Source organism: Haliotis rubra, unplaced genomic scaffold, assembly GCF_003918875.1.
Source record: "Haliotis rubra isolate DU_JTF1 unplaced genomic scaffold, ASM391887v1 Scf427, whole genome shotgun sequence".
NCBI lineage: Eukaryota > Metazoa > Mollusca > Gastropoda > Lepetellida > Haliotidae > Haliotis > Haliotis rubra.
In genome coordinates this window covers 942,764-964,056 of record NW_025767110.1, presented here as the reverse complement: position 1 = coordinate 964,056, position 21,293 = coordinate 942,764, and the positions used below count along the sequence as shown (strand labels likewise).

Sequence of the window (21,293 nt, the reverse complement as noted above, 5' to 3'; positions counted from 1 at the left end):
GAAACAAGGTTTGGGAAGAAATAGCCTAGCTAGGCCAAGAATCTCCAGCTTGTGATACAAGAACAAGGGTGGGAAAGAAGTAACCTTTAAAGTTGATTGAAGGGGGTGGGAAATTTGGCCCTAGGACAAAGTTTTTTCTAAGGGAAGGTTTGTCCATGGGGAAAGTTGGCCTGTACACGGGTTTTTTCAGCTAACAGTTAGGGACCACCGAATGTACTTGCTATGATTACCTCCTCAGTATCTTGAATGAGTATTTGTACAAGTGTGGGGCGCCGGCTCAGTCCTTCCCTCAGCAAGAAGAAGCCCCCTTCCCTGGAGGCTGAACTGTCCTGTGAGCAGTGGTCCGCGTCGATGTCCGGTGACACAGCATCACAGTGCTGGTGGGGGACAAGATGGAGTCCGTGCTGAAACACCACCACTATACTAGCCTCTGAACCCGGCCAGGAGATACACACTGGCCACATCACCACTATACTAGACTGGGAACCTCGGCCAGGAGATACACACTGGCCACATCACCACTATACTAGACTGGGAACTGGGAACCTGCGGCCAGGAGATACACACTGGCCACATCGCCACACTATACTAGACTGGGGTCAGGAGATACACACTGGCCACATCACCACTATACTAGACTGGGAACCTCGGCACAGGAGATACACACTGGCCACATCACTGGCCACATCACCACTATACTAGACTGGGAACCCCGGCCCAGGAGATACACACTGGCCACATCACCACTATACTAGACTGGGAACCTCGGTCAGAGATACACACTGGCCACATCACCACTATACTAGACTGGGAACCTCGAGCACAGGAGATACACACTGGCCACATCACCACTATACTAGACTGGGAACCTCGGCCAGGAGATACACACTGGCACACATCTAGACCACTATACTAGACTGGCCACAACCTAGACTGGGAACCTCAGCCAGGAGATACACACTGGCCACATCACCACTATACTAGACTGGGAACCTGGACAGGAGATACACACTGGCCACATCACCACTATACTAGACTGGGAACCTCGGTCAGGAGATACACACTGGCCACATCACCACTATACTAGACTGGGAACCTCGGACAGGAGATACACACTGGCCACATCACCACTATACTAGACTGGGAACCTCGGCCAGGAGATACACACTGGCCACTATACTAGACTGGGAACCTATACAGGAGATACACACTGGCCACATCACCACTCTATACTAGACTGGGAGGCCAGGAGATACACACTGGCCACATCACCACTATACTAGACTGGGAACCTGGGTCAGGAGATATACACTGGCCACATCACCACTATACTAGACTGGGAACCTCGGAGATACAGGAGATCACACACTACTAGCCACATCACCACTATACTAGACTGGCCACAACCTAGACTGGGCCCGGGAGATACACACTGGCCACATCACCACTATACTAGACTAGGGAACCCCACATCACCAGGAGATACACACTGGCCACATCACCACTATACTAGACTGGGAACCTCGGTCAGGAGATACACACTGGCCACATCACCACTATATACTAGACTGGGAACCCTACTAGACCAGGAGATACACACTGGCCACATCACCACTATACTAGACTGGGAACCTCGGCCAGGAGATACACACTGGCCACATCACCACTATACTAGACTGGGAACCTCGGTCAGGAGATACACACTGGCCACATCACCACTATACTAGACTGGGAACACACTGGCCACATCACCACTATACTAGACTGGGAGATACACACTGGCCACATCACCACTATACTAGACTGGGAACCTCGGTCAGGAGATACACACTGGCCACATCACCACTATACTAGACTGGGAACCTCGGGCCAGGAGACTGGCCACATCACCACTATACTAGACTGGAACCCCAGGAGATACACACTGGCCACATCACCACTATACTAGACTGGGAACCTCGGCCAGGGGAGATACACACTGGCCACATCACCACTATACTAGACTGGGAACCTCGGCCAGGAGATACACACTGGCCACATCACCACTATACTAGACTGGGGAACCCCGGCCAGGAGATACACACTGGCCACATCACCACTATACTAGACTGGGAACCTCGGCCAGGAGATACACACACACTGGCCATCACCCACTATACTAGACTGGAACCTGCGGCCAGGAGATACACACTGGCCATCACCAGGAGACTGGGAACCTCGGTCCAGGAGATACACACTGGCCACATATACTAGACTAGGGAACCTCGGTCAGGAGATACACACTGGCCACATCACCACTATACTAGACTGGGAACCCGGCCAGGAGATACACACTGGCCACATCACCACTATACTAGAATGGGAACCCCGGTCAGCAGATACACACTGGCCACATCACCACTATACTAGACTGGGAACCTAGGCCAGGAGATACACACTGGCCACATCACCACCACTATACTAGACTGGGAACCCCGGTCAGGAGATACACACTGGCCACATCACCACTATACTAGACTGGGAACCCCGGCCAGGAGATACACACTGGCCACATCACCACTATACTAGACTGGGAACCCCGGACAGGGAGATACACACTGGCCACATCACCACTATACTAGACTGGGAACCCTCAGGAGATACACAGGAGATACACACTGGCCACATCACCACTATACTAGACTGGGAACCCGGCCCAGGGAGACACACTGGCCAGATACTAGACTGGGAACACCGGCAGGAGATACATCACACATCACCACTATACTAGACTGGGAACCCCGGTCAGGAGATACACACTGGCCACATCACCACTATACTAGACTGGGAACCCCGGCCAGGAGATACACACTGGCCACATCACCACTATACTAGACTGGGAACCTCGGTCAGGAGATACACACTGGCCACATCACCACTATACTAGACTGGGAACCTTGGCCAGGAGATACACACTGGCCACATCACTACTGGCCACTGACCTGAGAACCGTGGCCAGGAAAATAACATCATTTGTACAAACAAATATAAAAAATAATATTGATTTGCTCGGTCAAAATCAACATAGTTTTATAACAGTTTAATGTTGGGAGCAAGAAAAATCAATTTCTGACCCACAAGTTGGACAAATGATAAAGAAGAAATGTGATGTACATCAAGCAGATGGAACTAGCAGCGTAAACACTACTCTTCAAGCTCAAAGCACGAGACCTGCTAGGACTCAAGTATTCACCAAATCCATGTAATACACCATCAGATGAACATTTACAAAAACCAAAATAGCTGATTTACAGAGAGCACAAGATGACATCTATTTTTATAGTTGTTTTTTAACCAATAGCTCAGCAGCAATGTTTACTACACGCTGTGAGAGAGAAAAACCCAACTAAATTGTCCGTACTGGATGGCATGTAATTTTGACCTTTGTTGGTAACATTTAATACTTTATTTTAAACATGTCTATATTACGGAGTACTATCAATCTTTATTTTAACTGTTGTATTCTTTGTCCTTATGGCCACCCAAAGTAATGTTCATCATGCTGCTTGCAAACAGGGATTCTACCAACAAATGGTTTTGACACTGATCCATACTCTTAATATGGTTACTCGATACTCATTTGGAATAATGTTTTGCTTCATGCAAAAACTTGAATATTTCCTTCAAAAAATAGTATCACTACAACGATGTTCTAAACACTGCATAGATCCCATTTCTACAGTTACTTCGTGAAGTGGAGGCTTGCCATGTACTCTGCTTGTACTACACAGTGGCATGTCAGACAGAGATGCAGTGAGCTAGCCCCACTGTGCAGTGTGAGGGAAAGAAGTCCTTCAAGAGTCAGATGAGAGACACAAAGAGAGGATTCTAGCACTAAATATATGGCCATCACCAAACTAAAACAGACTATACACTAGGTGCTTGTTGACTGGCCACAGATCACAGGTGGCCCCTCAGATCACAGGCAGGCAAAACAACAAATCCAAAAATATCATCTCTTACAATAAGTGACAACTTTTGTTTGATAAAATTATTGTCTGTGCTTTCACTTATAATGTTTGAATGACTGAACATTTTCCTGAAGTGATCTGTGAGGCACATCCTGCAAGCTGAGCTTGTGCCCAGTGAAAGGAGGAGGGGGCATCGCACATTACGATGCTGTGGAGTGATACCTGGGAGAACGGCTACGTGTGGGGGACGGGGACAGTGATCTGCAACAAAAGTAAACAAAAACATGCTATATATGTTACACAACTGTGCCTACAAACACATGAAGCTTGCTCTCTGCCAGATGCAGGAGAGGTCAACCAGCAGGTCATTAGTCTTAACAAATTAGGAGGATGAAAACAGGGACACTCAAACAAACACATGCAAACAAGGAACATTTCCAGCTGAAAGGAAGATAATGTTAGTTTCAATAGATTAATAAAAAAAAAATACATGTAAACAGAGAAATGATACAAGCAAGTTGCCTCTGCCTCACTGGTCTACATATTTGGTCATAACCCATCCCACCTGATGACGTCATTAAATGATGTATCAACCTTAATATGTGAATGTATTGTTAATATATCTGTGTTAGTGACTGGTCATTATTTATAGGGGGAGATGGGATGTGAAAAAAAATGTTACTTGCATTTGGGCTAGTCTAAGAAAAGTGTTAATTAAAGGGGTTGTGTGGGGTTGTTAAAAGGTGAACAAGTCAAAATACCGATCTCATGACACACAAGCCCAGCAACACCACTCCACCTGTCCATTTTGAATTAGCAGTTCTTAACTTCATGGTTTCAGGTCAACATTATATGCAGTAGACATGTGAATGACAGGAAATACACATAGAGGCAAAAGCTCACTGACTTGAACAACCCAGCAAATTAGTTGTGCAACATCCTATAATGTGATCACACAGGGGTCACAACACTGCAGTTGGCAGGCACTACACCACAACCGCTACATGATAGTCATACAGTCATACACCTACGTGGACCTGACACATCACATCTACACTAACTCAGGACAACTCAACAACACATAGCAGCTAAATCACCATAGTGTGGGCCTACACAAACATACACCAGTATAGCCCCACCCAACCTGAGGGTTCTCTAGTCTACAACGATACAACACAGAACATCGTACATTTGAATCTCCTTAATCTGGTGCGAGGATATTGTTGTGTACTACGATTTCCACCTGAGGCTCTGTTTTGGTAATGTGCTGATACTGAGAATCAAGCAAGAGTAGGAGACTGAGGCAGGAGTACATCCATGCGGACATGCCCACACTGACAGACAGACCATTTGACCACACATACCTGGCGGAGTGTCGTAGCCGCTCAGAGAAACACCGTTTACGACCAGCATCCCCCCTGTAAGTGTGGTAGATTTGAAGAAGAGAATGAACACCTATGACCACTAAGACTGACTCAGAGAGACAACATCAAGATACAAATAGTAACAGGTTACACATTTCAAAAACACACCACATGGGTCACCCATCTCAGAAATTCATCAAACAGGTCACCCATCTCAGAAACACCCCACACAGGCCATCCATCTCAGAAACACACCACACAGGTCATCCATCTCAGAAACTCACCACACCGGTCACCCACTTCAGAAACACACCACACAGGTCATCCATCTCAGAAACACACCACACAGGTCATCCATCTCAGAAACACACCACACAGGCAACCCATCTCAGAAACACACCACACAGGCAACCCATCACAGAAACACACCAAACAGGTCACCCACCTCAGATACACGCCACACAGGTCACCCACCTCAGAAACACACCACACAGGTCACCCATCTCAGAAACACACCACACAGGTCATCCATCTCAGAAACTCATCACACAGGTCATCCATCTCAGAAACACACCACACAGGTCACCCACCTCAGAAACACACCACACAGGTCACCCATCTCAGAAACACACCACACAGGTCACCCATCTCAGAAACACACCACACAGGTCACCCATCTCAGAAACACACATCCACAGGTCATCCATCTCAGAAACTCACCACACAGGTCATCCATCTCAGAAACTCACCACACAGGTCATCCATCTCAGAAACACATCACACAGGTCATCCATCTCAGAAACTCACCACACAGGTCACCCACCTCAGAAACACACCACACAGGTCACCCACCTCAGAAACACACCACACAGGTCATCCATCTCAGAAACACACCACACAGGCAACCCATCTCAGAAACACACCACACAGGTCATCCATCTCAGAAACACACCACACAGGTCATCCATCTCAGAAACACACCACACAGGTCATCCATCTCAGAAACACACCACACAGGTCACCCACCTCAGAAACACACCACACAGGCAACCCATCTCAGAAACACACCACACAGGTCACCCATCTCAGAAACACACCACACAGGTCATCCATCTCAGAAACACACCACACAGGTCATCCATCTCAGAAACACACCACACAGGTCATCCATCTCAGAAACACACCACACAGGTCATCCATCTCAGAAACACACCACACAGGTCACCCATCTCAGAAACACCACACAGGTCATCCATCTCAGAAACACACCACACAGGTCATCCATCTCAGAAACACACCAACAGGTCACCACTCAGGTCATCCATCTCAGAAACACACCACACAGGTCATCCATTCTCAGAAACACACCACACAGGCCATCCATCTCAGAAACACACCACACAGGCCATCCATCTCACAGAAACACACCACACAGGTCATCCATCTCAGAAACACACCACACAGGTCATCCATCTCAGAAACACACCACACAGGTCATCCATCTCAGAAACACACCACACAGGTCATCCATCTCAGAAACACACCACACAGGTCATCCATCTCAGAAACACATCACACAGGTCATCCATCTCAGAAACACACCACACAGGTCATCCATCTCCACACCACACAGAAACACACCACACAGGTCATCCATCCTCAGAAACACACACACACAGGTCATCCATCTCAGAAACACACCACACACAGGCCACCCATCTCAGAAACACACCACACAGGTCATCCATCTCAGAAACACACCACACAGGTCATCCATCTCAGAAACACACCACACAGGTCACCCATCTCAGAAACACACCACACAGGTCACCCATCTCAGAAACACACCACACAGGCAACCCATCTCAGAAACACACCACACAGGTCATCCATCTCAGAAACACACCACACAGGTCATCCATCTCAGAAACACACCACACAGGTCATCCATCTCAGAAACACACCACACAGGTCATCCATCTCAGAAACACACCACACAGGTCACCCATCTCAGAAACACACCACACAGGTCATCCATCTCAGAAACACACCACACAGGTCATCCATCTCAGAAACACACCACACAGGTCATCCATCTCAGAAACTCACCACACAGGTCATCCATCTCAGAAACACACCACACAGGTCATCATTCTCAGAACCACACCACACAGGCCATCCATCATCTCAGAAACACACCACACAGGCCATCCATCTCAGAAACACACCACACAGGTCATCCATCTCAGAAACACACCACACAGGCCATCCATCTCAGAAACACACCACACAGGTCACCCATCTCAGAAACACACCACACAGGTCATCCATCTCAGAAACACACCACATGGGTCATCCATCTCAGAAACACACCACACAGGTCATCCATCTCAGAAACACACCACACAGGCCATCCATCTCAGAAACACACCACACAGGTCATCCATCTCAGAAACACACCACACAGGTCACCCATCTCAGAAACACACCACACAGGTCATCCATCTCAGAAACTCACCACACAGGTCACCATCTCAGAAACACCCCACACAGGCCATCCATCTCAGAAACACACCACACAGGTCACCCATCTCAGAAACACACCACACAGGTCATCATTCTCAGAAACACACACACAGGTCATCCATCTCAGAAAAACACACCACACAGGTCATCCATCTCAGAAACACACCACACAGGCCATCCATCTCAGAAACACACCACACAGGTCACCCATCTCAGAAACACACCAGGTCACAACACACCACACAGGCCATCCATCTCAGAAACGCACCCCACAGGCCATCCATCTAAGAAACACACCACACAGGCCATCCATCTCAGAAACACACCACACAGGTCATCCATCTCAGAAACACACCACACAGGCCATCCATCTCAGAAACACACCACACAGGCCATCCATCTCAGAAACACACCACACAGGTCATCCATCTCAGAAACACACCGCTGGGCCATCCATCTCAGAAACACACCACACAGGTCATCCATCTCAGAAACACACCACACAGGCCATCCATCTCAGAAACACACCACACAGGTCACCCATCTCAGAAACACACCACACAGGTCATCCATCTCAGAAACACACCACACCTGCAACCCATCTCAGAAACTCACCACACAGGTCATCCATCTCAGAAACACACCACACAGGTCATCCATCTAAGAAACACACCACACAGGTCATCCATCTCAGAAACACACCGCACAGGCCATCCGTCTCAGAAACACACCACACAGGTCATCCATCTCAGAAACACACCACACAGGTCATCCATCTCAGAAACTCATCACACAGGTCATCCATCTCAGAAACTCACCACACAGGCCATCCATCTCAGAAACTCATCACACAGGTCATCCATCTCAGAAACTCATCACACAGGTCATCCATCTCAGAAACTCACCACACAGGTCACCCATCTCAGAAACTCATCACACAGGTCACCCATCTCAGAAACACACCACACAGGTCACCCATCTCAGAAACTCACCACACAGGTCACCCATCTCAGAAACTCATCACACAGGTCATCCATCTCAGAAACTCATCACACAGGTCATCCATCTCAGAAACACACCACACAGGTCACCCATCTCAGAAACTCACCACACAGGCCATCCATCTCAGAAACTCACCACACAGGCCATCCATCTCAGAAACTCACCACACAGGTCATCCATCTCAGAAACACATCACACAGGTCATCCATCTCAGAAACTCACCACACAGGTCACCCACCTCAGAAACACACCACACAGGTCACCCACCTCAGAAACACACCACACAGGCAACCCATCTCAGAAACACACCACACAGGCAACCCATCTCAGAAACACACCACACAGGTCATCCATCTCAGAAACACACCACACAGGTCATCCATCTCAGAAACACACCACACAGGTCACCCACCTCAGAAACACACCACACAGGCAACCCATCTCAGAAACACACCACACAGGCAACCCATCTCAGAAACACACCACACAGGTCATCCATCTCAGAAACACACCACACAGGTCATCCATCTCAGAAACACACCACACAGGTCATCCATCTCAGAAACACACCACACAGGTCATCCATCTCAGAAACACACCACACAGGTCACCCATCTCAGAACCACACCACACAGGTCATCCATCTCAGAAACACCCCACACAGGCCATCCATCTCAGAAACACACCACACAGGTCATCCATCTCAGAAACTCACCACACAGGTCATCCATCTCAGAAACACACAACACAGGTCATCATTCTCAGAAACACACCACACAGGTCATCCATCTCAGAAACACACCACACAGGCCATCCATCTCAGAAACACACCACACAGGTCATCCATCTCAGAAACACACCACACAGGCCATCCATCTCAGAAACACACCACACAGGTCACCCATCTCAGAAACACACCACACAGGTCATCCATCTCAGAAACACACCACACAGGTCATCCATCTCAGAAACACACCACACAGGTCATCCATCTCAGAAACACACCACAGGCCATCCATCTCAGAAACACACCACACAGGTCATCCATCTCAGAAACACACCACACAGGTCACCCATCTCAGAAACACACCACACAGGTCATCCATCTCAGAAACTCACCACACAGGTCACCATCTCAGAAACACCCCACACAGGCCATCCATCTCAGAAACACACCACACAGGTCACCCATCTCAGAAACACACAACACAGGTCATCATTCTCAGAAACACACCGCACAGGTCATCCATCTCAGAAACACACCACACAGGTCACCCATCTCAGAAACACACCACACAGGTCACCCATCTCAGAAACACACCACACAGGCCATCCATCTCAGAAACACACCACACAGGTCATCCATCTCAGAAACACACCACACAGGTCATCCATCTCAGAAACACACCACACAGGTCATCCATCTCAGAAACACACCACACAGGCCATCCATCTCAGAAACACACCACACAGGTCATCCATCTCAGAAACACACCACACAGGTCATCCATCTCAGAAACACACCACACAGGCCATCCATCTCAGAAACACACCACACAGGTCATCCATCTCAGAAACACACCACACAGGTCATCCATCTCAGAAACACACCACACAGGTCATCCATTCTCAGAAACACACCACACAGGTCATCCATCTCAGAAACACACCACACAGGCCATCCATCTCAGAAACACACCACACAGGTCATCCATCTCAGAAACACACCACACAGGTCATCCATCTCAGAAACACACCACACAGGTCATCCATCTCAGAAACACACCACACAGGTCATCCATCTCAGAAACGCACCACACAGGCCATCCATCTCAGAAACACACCACACAGGTCATCCATCTCAGAAACACACCACACAGGTCATCCATCTCAGAAACACACCACACAGGCCATCCATCTCAGAAACACACCACACAGGTCATCCATCTCAGAAACACACCACACAGGTCATCCATCTCAGAAACACACCACACAGGCCATCCATCTCAGAAACACACCACACAGGTCATCCATCTCAGAAACACACCACACAGGTCATCCATCTCAGAAACACACCACACAGGTCATCCATCTCAGAAACACACCACACAGGTCATCCATCTCAGAAACACACCACACAGGTCATCCATCTCAGAAACACACCACACAGGTCATCCATCTCAGAAACACACCACACAGGTCATCCATCTCAGAAACACACCACACAGGTCATCCATCTCAGAAACACACCACACAGGTCATCCATCCATCTCAGAAACACACCACACAGGTCATCCATCTCAGAAACACACCACACAGGTCATCCATCTCAGAAACACACCACACAGGTCATCCATCTCAGAAACTCACCACACAGGCCATCCATCTCAGAAACACACCACACAGGTCATCCATCTCAGAAACTCACCACACAGGTCATCCATCTCAGAAACACACCACACAGGTCATCCATCTCAGAAACACACCACACAGGCCATCCATCTCAGAAACACACCACACAGGTCATCCATCTCAGAAACACACCACACAGGTCACCCATCTCAGAAACTCACCACACAGGTCATCCATCTCAGAAACACACCACACAGGTCATCCATCTCAGAACACACCACACAGGGCCATCCATCTCAGAACACACCACACAGGCCATCCATCTCAGAAACACACCACACAGGCCATCCATCTCAGAAACTCACCACACAGGTCATCCATCTCAGAAACACACCACACAGGTCATCCATCTCAGAAACACACCACACAGGTCACCCACTCTCAGAAACACACCACACAGGTCATCCACCTCAGAAACACACCACACAGGCCACCCATCTCAGAAACACACCACACAGGTCATCCATCTCAGAAACACACCACACAGGTCATCCATCTCTCAGAAACACACCACACAGGTCATCCATCTCAGAAACACACCACACAGGTCACCCATCTCCATCCATCTCAGAAACACACCACACAGGTCATCCATCTCAGAAACACACCACACAGGCCATCCATCTCAGAAACACACCACACAGGTCATCCATCTCAGAACACACCACACAGGTCATCCATCTCAGAAACACACCACACAGGTCATCCATCTCAGAAACACACCACACAGGTCATCCATCTCAGAAACACACCACACAGGTCATCCATCTCAGAAACACACCACACAGGTCACCCATCTCAGAAACACACCACACAGGCCATCCATCTCAGAAACACACCACACAGGCCATCCATCTCAGAAACTCACCACACAGGTCACCCATCTCAGAAAACTCACCACACAGGCCATCCATCTCAGAACTCACACCACACAGGTCATCCATCTCAGAAACTCATCACACAGGTCATCCATCCTCTCAGAAACTCACCACACAGGTCATCCATCTCAGAAACACACCACACAGGTCACCCATCCTCAGAAACTCACCACACAGGCCATCCATCTCAGAAACTCATCACCACACAGGTCACCCATCTCAGAAACACACCACACAGGCCATCCATCTCAGAAACTCACCACACAGGTCATCCATCTCAGAAACTCATCACACAGGTCACCCATCTCAGAAACTCACCACACAGGCCATCCATCTCAGAAACACACCACACAGGTCATCCATCTCAGAAACTCATCACACAGGTCACCCATCTCAGAAACTCACCACACAGGTCATCCATCTCAGAAACTCACCACACAGGCCATCCATCTCAGAAACTCATCACACAGGTCATCCATCTCAGAAACACACCACACAGGCCATCCATCTCAGAAACACACCACACAGGTCATCCATCTCAGAAACACACCACACAGGTCATCCATCTCAGAAACACACCACACAGGTCATCCATCTCAGAAACTCATCACACAGGTCATCCATCTCAGAAACTCATCACACAGGTCATCCATCTCAGAAACTCATCACACAGGTCATCCATCTCAGAAACTCATCACACAGGTCACCCATCTCAGAAACTCATCACACAGGTCACCCATCTCAGAAACACACCACACAGGTCATCCATCTCAGAAACTCATCACACAGGTCATCCATCTCAGAAACTCATCACACAGGTCATCCATCTCAGAAACTCATCACACAGGTCATCCATCTCAGAAACTCATCACACAGGTCATCCATCTCAGAAACTCATCACACAGGTCATCCATCTCAGAAACACACCACACAGGTCATCCATCTCAGAAACTCATCACACAGGTCATCCATCTCAGAAACTCATCACACAGGTCATCCATCTCAGAAACTCATCACACAGGTCATCCATCTCAGAAACACACCACACAGGTCACCCATCTCAGAAACTCACCACACAGGCCATCCATCTCAGAAACACACCACACAGGCCATCCATCTCAGAAACTCATCACACAGGTCACCCATCTCAGAAACTCACCACACAGGCCATCCATCTCAGAAACTCATCCACACAGGTCACCCATCTCAGAAACTCATCACACAGGTCATCCATCTCAGAAACTCATCACACAGGTCATCCATCTCAGAAACACACCACACAGGTCACCCACCTCAGAAACTCACCACACAGGCCATCCATCTCAGAAACTCATCACACAGGTCACCCATCTCAGAAACACACCACACAGGCCATCCATCTCAGAAACTCACCACACAGGCCATCCATCTCAGAAACTCATCACACAGGTCACCCATCTCAGAAACTCACCACACAGGCCATCCATCTCAGTAAACACACCACACAGGTCATCCATCTCAGAAACTCATCCACACAGGTCACCCATCTCAGAAACTCATCACACAGGTCATCCATCTCAGAAACTCACCACACAGGCCATCCATCTCAGAAACTCATCACACAGGTCATCCATCTCAGAAACACACCACACAGGCCATCCATCTCAGAAACACACCACACAGGTCATCCATCTCAGAAACTCATCACACAGGTCATCCATCTCAGAAACACACCACACAGGTCATCCATCTCAGAAACACACCACACAGGTCATCCATCTCAGAAACTCATCACACAGGTCATCCATCTCAGAAACTCATCACACAGGCCATCCATCTCAGAAACTCATCACACAGGCCATCCATCTCAGAAACTCATCACACAGGCCATCCATCTCAGAAACACATCACACAGGTCATCCATCTCAGAAACACACCACACAGGTCATCCATCTCAGAAACTCATCACACAGGTCATCCATCTCAGAAACACACCACACAGGTCACCCATCTCAGAAACTCATCACACAGGTCATCCATCTCAGAAACTCACCACACAGGCCATCCATCTCAGAAACTCACCACACAGGTCATCCATCTCAGAAACACACCACACAGGCCATCCATCTCAGAAACACACCACACAGGTCATCCATCTCAGAAACTCATCACACAGGTCATCCATCTCAGAAACACACCACACAGGTCATCCATCTCAGAAACACACCACACAGGTCATCCATCTCAGAAACTCATCACACAGGTCATCCATCTCAGAAACTCATCACACAGGCCATCCATCTCAGAAACTCATCACACAGGCCATCCATCTCAGAAACTCATCACACAGGTCATCCATCTCAGAAACACACCACACAGGTCATCCATCTCAGAAACTCACCACACAGGTCATCCATCTCAGAAACACACCACACAGGCCATCCATCTCAGAAACTCATCACACAGGTCACCCATCTCAGAAACTCATCACACAGGTCACCCATCTCAGAAACTCATCACACAGGTCACCCATCTCAGAAACTCATCACACAGGTCACCCACCTCAGAAACACACCACACAGGCCACCCATCTCAGAAACACACCACACAGGTCACCCATCTCAGAAACACACCACACAGGTCACCCATCTCAGAAACTCATCACACAGGTAATGTCACACCTCATCCATCATGAAATACAGATCAAAGGACACCTATCATAGAAATATGGTTACCTGTCATGAAAACCAAAGCTCACCGGTCACCTGTCTATGAAACAGGTCACATTTCACCAGTCACGGATACACAGGTCTCCTGACACAATAACCAGATCACCAAACTGGACCTGGACAACCGGTCAGGAAGAGCTATTTCATTAGCCCAGAATTCTGGTACCAACAAAATTTCCATACTATTCCTTATTACCAATTGGGTTAATATAAAACACGGGTTATAATTACCATACTTGCACTGCTACAATATATGCTAACATGTACTGTTGTCTGTTGTGTGCATCATCTGGATGCCATTGTTTATGTCATCATTTGAATGTTATTGTTACATATGGTCAGAATGATCACAAACGTCAAAGCGGAAGTTATATCATTTGATAATAGCAATTTTCTAAGATGACAGTTGTGATCGGCACTTTTTCTAAAGAAGAATTGAAAAGAATTAAGTAATAATAAGAAGTAAATATATGATTGCTCATATTAGTTTATTCTCACTTCAGGAAATTTTGTTAGAATTCAGGCATAGGGATTGGGATTCTGACAATTGTTTCATAAAATCAGTATGACACACATGCTTGTATAATAATCTCTATTTCTGACATAAGATGGCAGGCAAGATCATCTTTGTGACTGTTTTGGTTACAAATAACATCAACTCGTTTGCACTTGAGAAAACTTAATGCAATTAAAGGACAAATTGACTGTTAAGCGTTTTCTGCAATAATGCAACAGTGCTTGTTTCTTGAAGTGCCTAAATATCACAGTACTTATCATCATCCACCATTTATATTTCAGCCAGTTCATGTACATTATATTGTGAAGCCCATTTCTGGTGTCCCCCGCCGTGATGTTGCTGGAATATTGCTAAAAGAGGCGTAAAACCAGCCTCAGTCAGTCAGTCATGAACATTATAAAGCATATCCTACTCAGACCAAAAAAATATTTCAGGTAGGGTTTGCCTATTTTGTATCAGACGTAAAGACATCTGCTGGTGACAGATCTAAAAAATAACAGCATTTATGATCAAACCAAAAGTAGAAATTGTCACATGTCACTTCATGAGAATATTTGAATCTGTGGAGTTCAAAGCCTTCCTTAACTACAACCCTTCTGTGTGACTTCATGGCACTATAGTGATGTATGAACTGAATACCTAAATGTCTACAGCCATTTGTTCAACTAGGACCACAAGGACCTAAATGGTCCTTCAAGATAAATGTCACATCCACTGTAAACATTTACACAGAAAAATATTGAAACAGATACCTTTATACAGAAAATTGATGCTCAGAGACATTCCTAACTGACATTTGAAGGAAGTAGAGAGTAGACATTGCGGGTTGCTAAGAATGACAAGCACAAAACAGTGCATCGCAATTGAAACAGCTGAAATAATGACAAATTTTGAAATACCTACCTCAGATGAAATTTGGTTAAAAAACAGAACAGTACAAATCATTACGATTCCTGGGATAGATAGTGCCAGGAGTAGCATAAAACAACTGTAAAACATTAGCTCTCTCTCTCTCTCTCACATTCTTACCTTCTCACTCACTCTCTCCACACATTACATTTTAGATGACTGAAATATCTGAATATAGGACTTCTCTTCTGCTTAGTTGGGATTTAGCTCTACAGCTGTTGGAACCTACATTTGTGTCAAGCCATAAGCAACACTTTGGGGAAGTAAAGGACACATAGGGAAGACATGAGCCATGACAACTCCATAAGAATAGTCAGCAAAGGGAGGTAACCCTTGGAGCTGATGATAGACGCAGGTTATTTGGATCACTTCAAATCACACAGTACATGTTTCAACTATTCCTCATCACTTCAAACTAATTAAACTGGCAATTTATCAATACTTATAAAAATGTCCAACCATGGTGTGTCATTATACTTTGTATCCTCGGTTTTACCCAAATGTGGCCTTTCCTATTGTATTTAACAGTTTCAGGTTTACAAATGAACCATTTTCTGTCTAAAGAGGATTCCATTTATCAACATACAAACATTTAAACCAAACTCATATTGAAGATGGAGAATGTACCTATGAGAACTGAAATGTGTTTTCCATGATATAATTGTACCTTAAGATTTCAATAGTACATAAACTTTTTCTGTTTAATAACAAGCTGACGAGGTTATGTGCTGATTGTTAGAATGCTTAACATGTGCAAAGGAGGTTAGAAAGCATGGCTTGACTTAACTCTGAAGAAGGGGGGTTAGTAGAGTTGTATGCCCTTCACCAAGTCATGTGACCACCTACCTCCTGCATGACTGAATGTCAAGAAAATCTGAGTAACTGGCAGAACTGTGAAGCCTGAAATAAACACTACCTTAATGACAAAATCTCTGCTGTTATCCAACCATGTGTCACAGAGTCATTCTAAGATACAAGCACTGATGCCTCTGTTCAAGGGGTGTCATTTGAAAGTAAAGCAAACTAGAACAGGGTCCAGATACATGAAGTGACCTTAGTGCTAAGATGATTTTACAGTCACACTAAAGAATGGGAGTTGGGACAGTTGTAGTCTTGTGAGCACTGGAATGGTGACCAGAATTTTTCAGATCGTCCATGACACTGATAGGATCACCTGATGGTTAAGGCTTCTTTAGAATGCTCACAACAGTTTCACAAAAGAAATATGCTTGCAAAGTTCTACTGCCAGCCAAACCTGGGTGAGTACCACCCAGCTGACTGGTGAGTTATACAGTTATGTGAGACTGCGAGCATTACTGACTTCATTACACAGATCACACACAGGTCAGTAGGCATAGCAAGCAGATATATTTCAGAAGCACTAAATTCATGCAAAGAAAACACACATGATGTGGTAACTGAATATCATATGGATTTCATTTTCATACTGATGCATTATGGCTTGAAACTGATACTTCCATATATTCAGCATCTCATTGCTAAATGTTACCAAGAGGCATGAATCCAGTATTATTGTAGGATCTAGCTACAATAAATTAGAAGATGCTAAGCCTTTGAAAGTTGAGAACAATAAAGACGTCAACAGGAAAACAAACTACCAAACATTTAAACCTATGAGAGATATGCCCCCATCCCTCATGACTCAATGGCCACATGCTCTTACCCTTCTTCCTCCACTGTTTCCAGGTCAGTCAGGTTCTCCATACTGCTGCAGCCCTCTCGCCGTAATCTGGAATTACAGTAACAGTATATGCGTCCAGCCTGACCTGACCTGTTTTACACAATACCCAATGTTGTAAAGAAACAGACAATGTCTGCATCCGTGCCATATGCAAGTCAAGACCTACTGACACGTAAAGCAATACTCCAGTAACAGTGGGCCTGTGACAGAGGGCTTTATACAATTTATGTAAGTGCAGCATTAAACCAGTGTTTCCAGCATGGAGTCATACTCACAGCACTAGGCTACTACTTTACCTCTGCAAATGGCTAGAATGGTAGTGTTTAGTGTACGACTGAAAACAAAAAACTGAAGAGTGTTTGTGAAATCCATATATCACATTTGACATTCAAACTTAACTTCTTTGAGACACATTTAGAAGTTGGATCAATAAGGAAGGATGACAATATATGGTAAAACAACTTCTTTATTACAGTGAGAGCATCATTTCGGTGTAAGTTCTAACATCGTTATCAAGTGAATGATAACGTTGATAGAACCTACACCGAAACGTACATGCTAGCCACATGTTCTACATACATACTTGGACACCCTAGGGATCCGCAGCTTGAGTTCCTTCATTTCTTCAACCTGCTTGTCACACGGCTCTGTAAACACAAGGACAGGAGAGATAGATCGAGAGTTACTTGCAATTTGTTCATATTGTATTTGTATCAATTATGGAAGTATACTAGCAACAAAGGCATATCAGGGACCTAATGACATGACAGTGCAGCCACAATGTAACATGTATTCAGGTGTGTCCACCATGTTGGGTGGTACATGCCTAGCACCGTGATGGCATAGACTGTTGGTAAACCTGAGTATGGTTAGGACTACACTACACTGGCAGGTCCTGAGTTGTACACTCTCTGCTTGAAAACATCCCACAGATGCACCAGGGGGTTTTCACAGGCCAGCCAATGTCTGTATGCCTTCTTGACAGAGATTAGCAGTTAGAACTGATATGGCATTAACGTCCTGCATATCAAAGGTCCTGTTTAGTAAATGGAAGGACAGCATGCAACATTTCATTATCATAAAACCTGAGGAGATACAAGTACGCTGTACCAGGAACCTACTCTTCCCCCATGAAAACCCTGGGAGATACAAGTACGCTGTACCAGGAACCTACTCTTCCCCCATGAAAACCCTGGGAGATACAAGTGCAGCTGTACCAGGAACCTACTCTTCCCCATGAAAACCCTGGGAGATACAAGTACAAATGCAGCTGTACCAGGAACCTACTCTTCCCCATGAAAACCCTGGGAGATACAAGTGCGGCTGTACCAGGAACCTACTCTTCCCCATGAAAACCCTGGGAGATACAAGTCCCCATGAAAACGGCTGTACCAGGAACCTACTCTTCCCCATGAAAACCCTGGGAGATACAAGTGCAGCTGTACCAGGAACCTACTCTTCCCCATGAAAACCCTGGGAGATACTCTGTACCAGGAACCTACTCTTCCCCCATGAAAACCCTGGGAGATACAAGTACGCTGTACCAGGAACCTACTCTTCCCCCATGAAAACCCTGGGAGATACAAGTAGGGTACCAGGAACCTACTCTTCCCCCATGAAAACCCTGGGAGATACAAGTACGCTGTACCAGGAACCTACTCTTCCCCCATGAAAACCCTGGGAGATACAAGTACGGTACCAGGAACCTACTCTTCCCCATGAAAACCCTGGGAGATACAAGTACGCTGTACCAGGAACCTACTCTTCCCCTGAAAACCCCACATACCAGATGTGCTGCGGACAACATTGTGCTCAGGAGATAATGGTTGTTTCTTCCTTTTCTTTCTCTTCGAGCCCAGATTGCTGAAATTAAACATAAACATAAAAAATAACAGCTCTGTTGCTCACAAGGTACATTACAGGTCAGCTGAAAGTTGTTGATACAGGAGACTTCAGTGTCTATAAACTTGTGGGACAGGGTGTTGTAAGTGTGAGATATTTACACGTTTGAAATAGTGAGGCTTGGACATCCAGACACATCATGTAACAGTACTATAGATTCACAGCAATATGAGGCCATACACAAAAACTGCAGCGTGTTCAGCGTGACGACATTTTAATGTAGTCTGTCTGCTTGACAGAAACTGCCAAGTTTCATCTCAGTTTACATGGCACATTGTTACTAGGTCATGTGGCTCGGACTCCTTTAATCAGGTTTTGAAAAGTACCTACTGATATAACCAGGATGTACTGCCATGTTTCTACTAATTTGTCAGTCATAATTACCATATACATTTTGATCATAGGGTACGTACAGAATTGGTTCAACAATTGGTCCAACATGCTCTGTACTTTTAGAGCTATGTTAGATTTTCTTGTGATGAAAAGTATAGCTATGTCTGAGAAAACTGCACACTGCTATGTGACATGCTTATTTGATCTTCTAAAAGATATTAATGTGGCAAGTGAAGAAAGTTACAAAATTTTAGTTAGACCTTAACTTCAGACATGAACATAAAGTTATTTACTTTGGGCTTTAAAGTAAAAATCTGTTGACCATTGCTCGAGGATATCCCAAGCATGTGTTGTACTGAACATGAGGGACATGTTACAGCACTGTCAACAATCCTTGATGTGGTGGAAATCAGTGACAACTGTGTTGTTGCCCTAAACACCTCATGAGGACAACTGATTGACGTGAACTCACATATTGTTGTAACAAATTAGTAATATTAATATTACCCCTCTGAATCTGAAACAGGAGACTGTCAACAGACTTGTGAACATTGTGCCACTTACTCCAGGATAAAGGGGTGCTCCAGCAGGGTCAGTGCAGTAGCTCGGTCATCTGACATTGGCTCAAAACACCTGGCAAGGACAAAAATGATGGTGTACAGCTTCTCCACTGATAATCATATGTACGGGATAATTGTCTTTTGTTGTTAAATAATGTTTACTACATTACTATTGGTTATGTCACAAGATGAGAAAATTTGACAGGAGAAAACACAGTTCATTTTGATATGTATGTTCAAGTGTGATTTTCATGACCTTATTCTGAAAACAATAGTGTCATTGAGGCAGGCTGAAAAATGTGTTATTTTATACCTGGAAATTACAATATTCAAGTGAAATGGATTTTAATGGCACATTCAAGATTATTGCACTTATCCTTGCGATGTCCATGCACCAATGTTGGTGTGTGGCCACTTGAACAGGTCCAGGCTTATGCTACCTCCATAGAGCTAGCAAGCTGAGGTACCATGTCATATTTTAACATGGAGTCATTAGTACTGACTTTAAGCCAACCAGTCCTTGTTTGATT

At 45.8% G+C, this 21,293-nt stretch overlaps 1 protein-coding gene across 1 annotated transcript in view; it reads right to left on the bottom strand.

The window, feature by feature from the left end:
* Positions 1-289: 289 nt before the first annotated feature.
* The window catches only part of LOC124288843 (mitogen-activated protein kinase kinase kinase 15-like), a 69,917-nt gene continuing 48,913 nt past the window's right edge, over positions 290-21,293 (bottom strand). Inside the window, exons 25-31 of the mRNA XM_046725399.1 lie at positions 20,768-20,836; positions 19,755-19,831; positions 18,552-18,615; positions 17,951-18,016; positions 17,113-17,166; positions 4,173-4,211; positions 290-404 (exon numbers count right to left, since the gene is read on the bottom strand). Of these exons, the coding sequence (XP_046581355.1) occupies positions 290-404; positions 4,173-4,211; positions 17,113-17,166; positions 17,951-18,016; positions 18,552-18,615; positions 19,755-19,831; positions 20,768-20,836 (484 nt within the window). The remainder of the gene's footprint in view (positions 405-4,172; positions 4,212-17,112; positions 17,167-17,950; positions 18,017-18,551; positions 18,616-19,754; positions 19,832-20,767; positions 20,837-21,293) is intronic.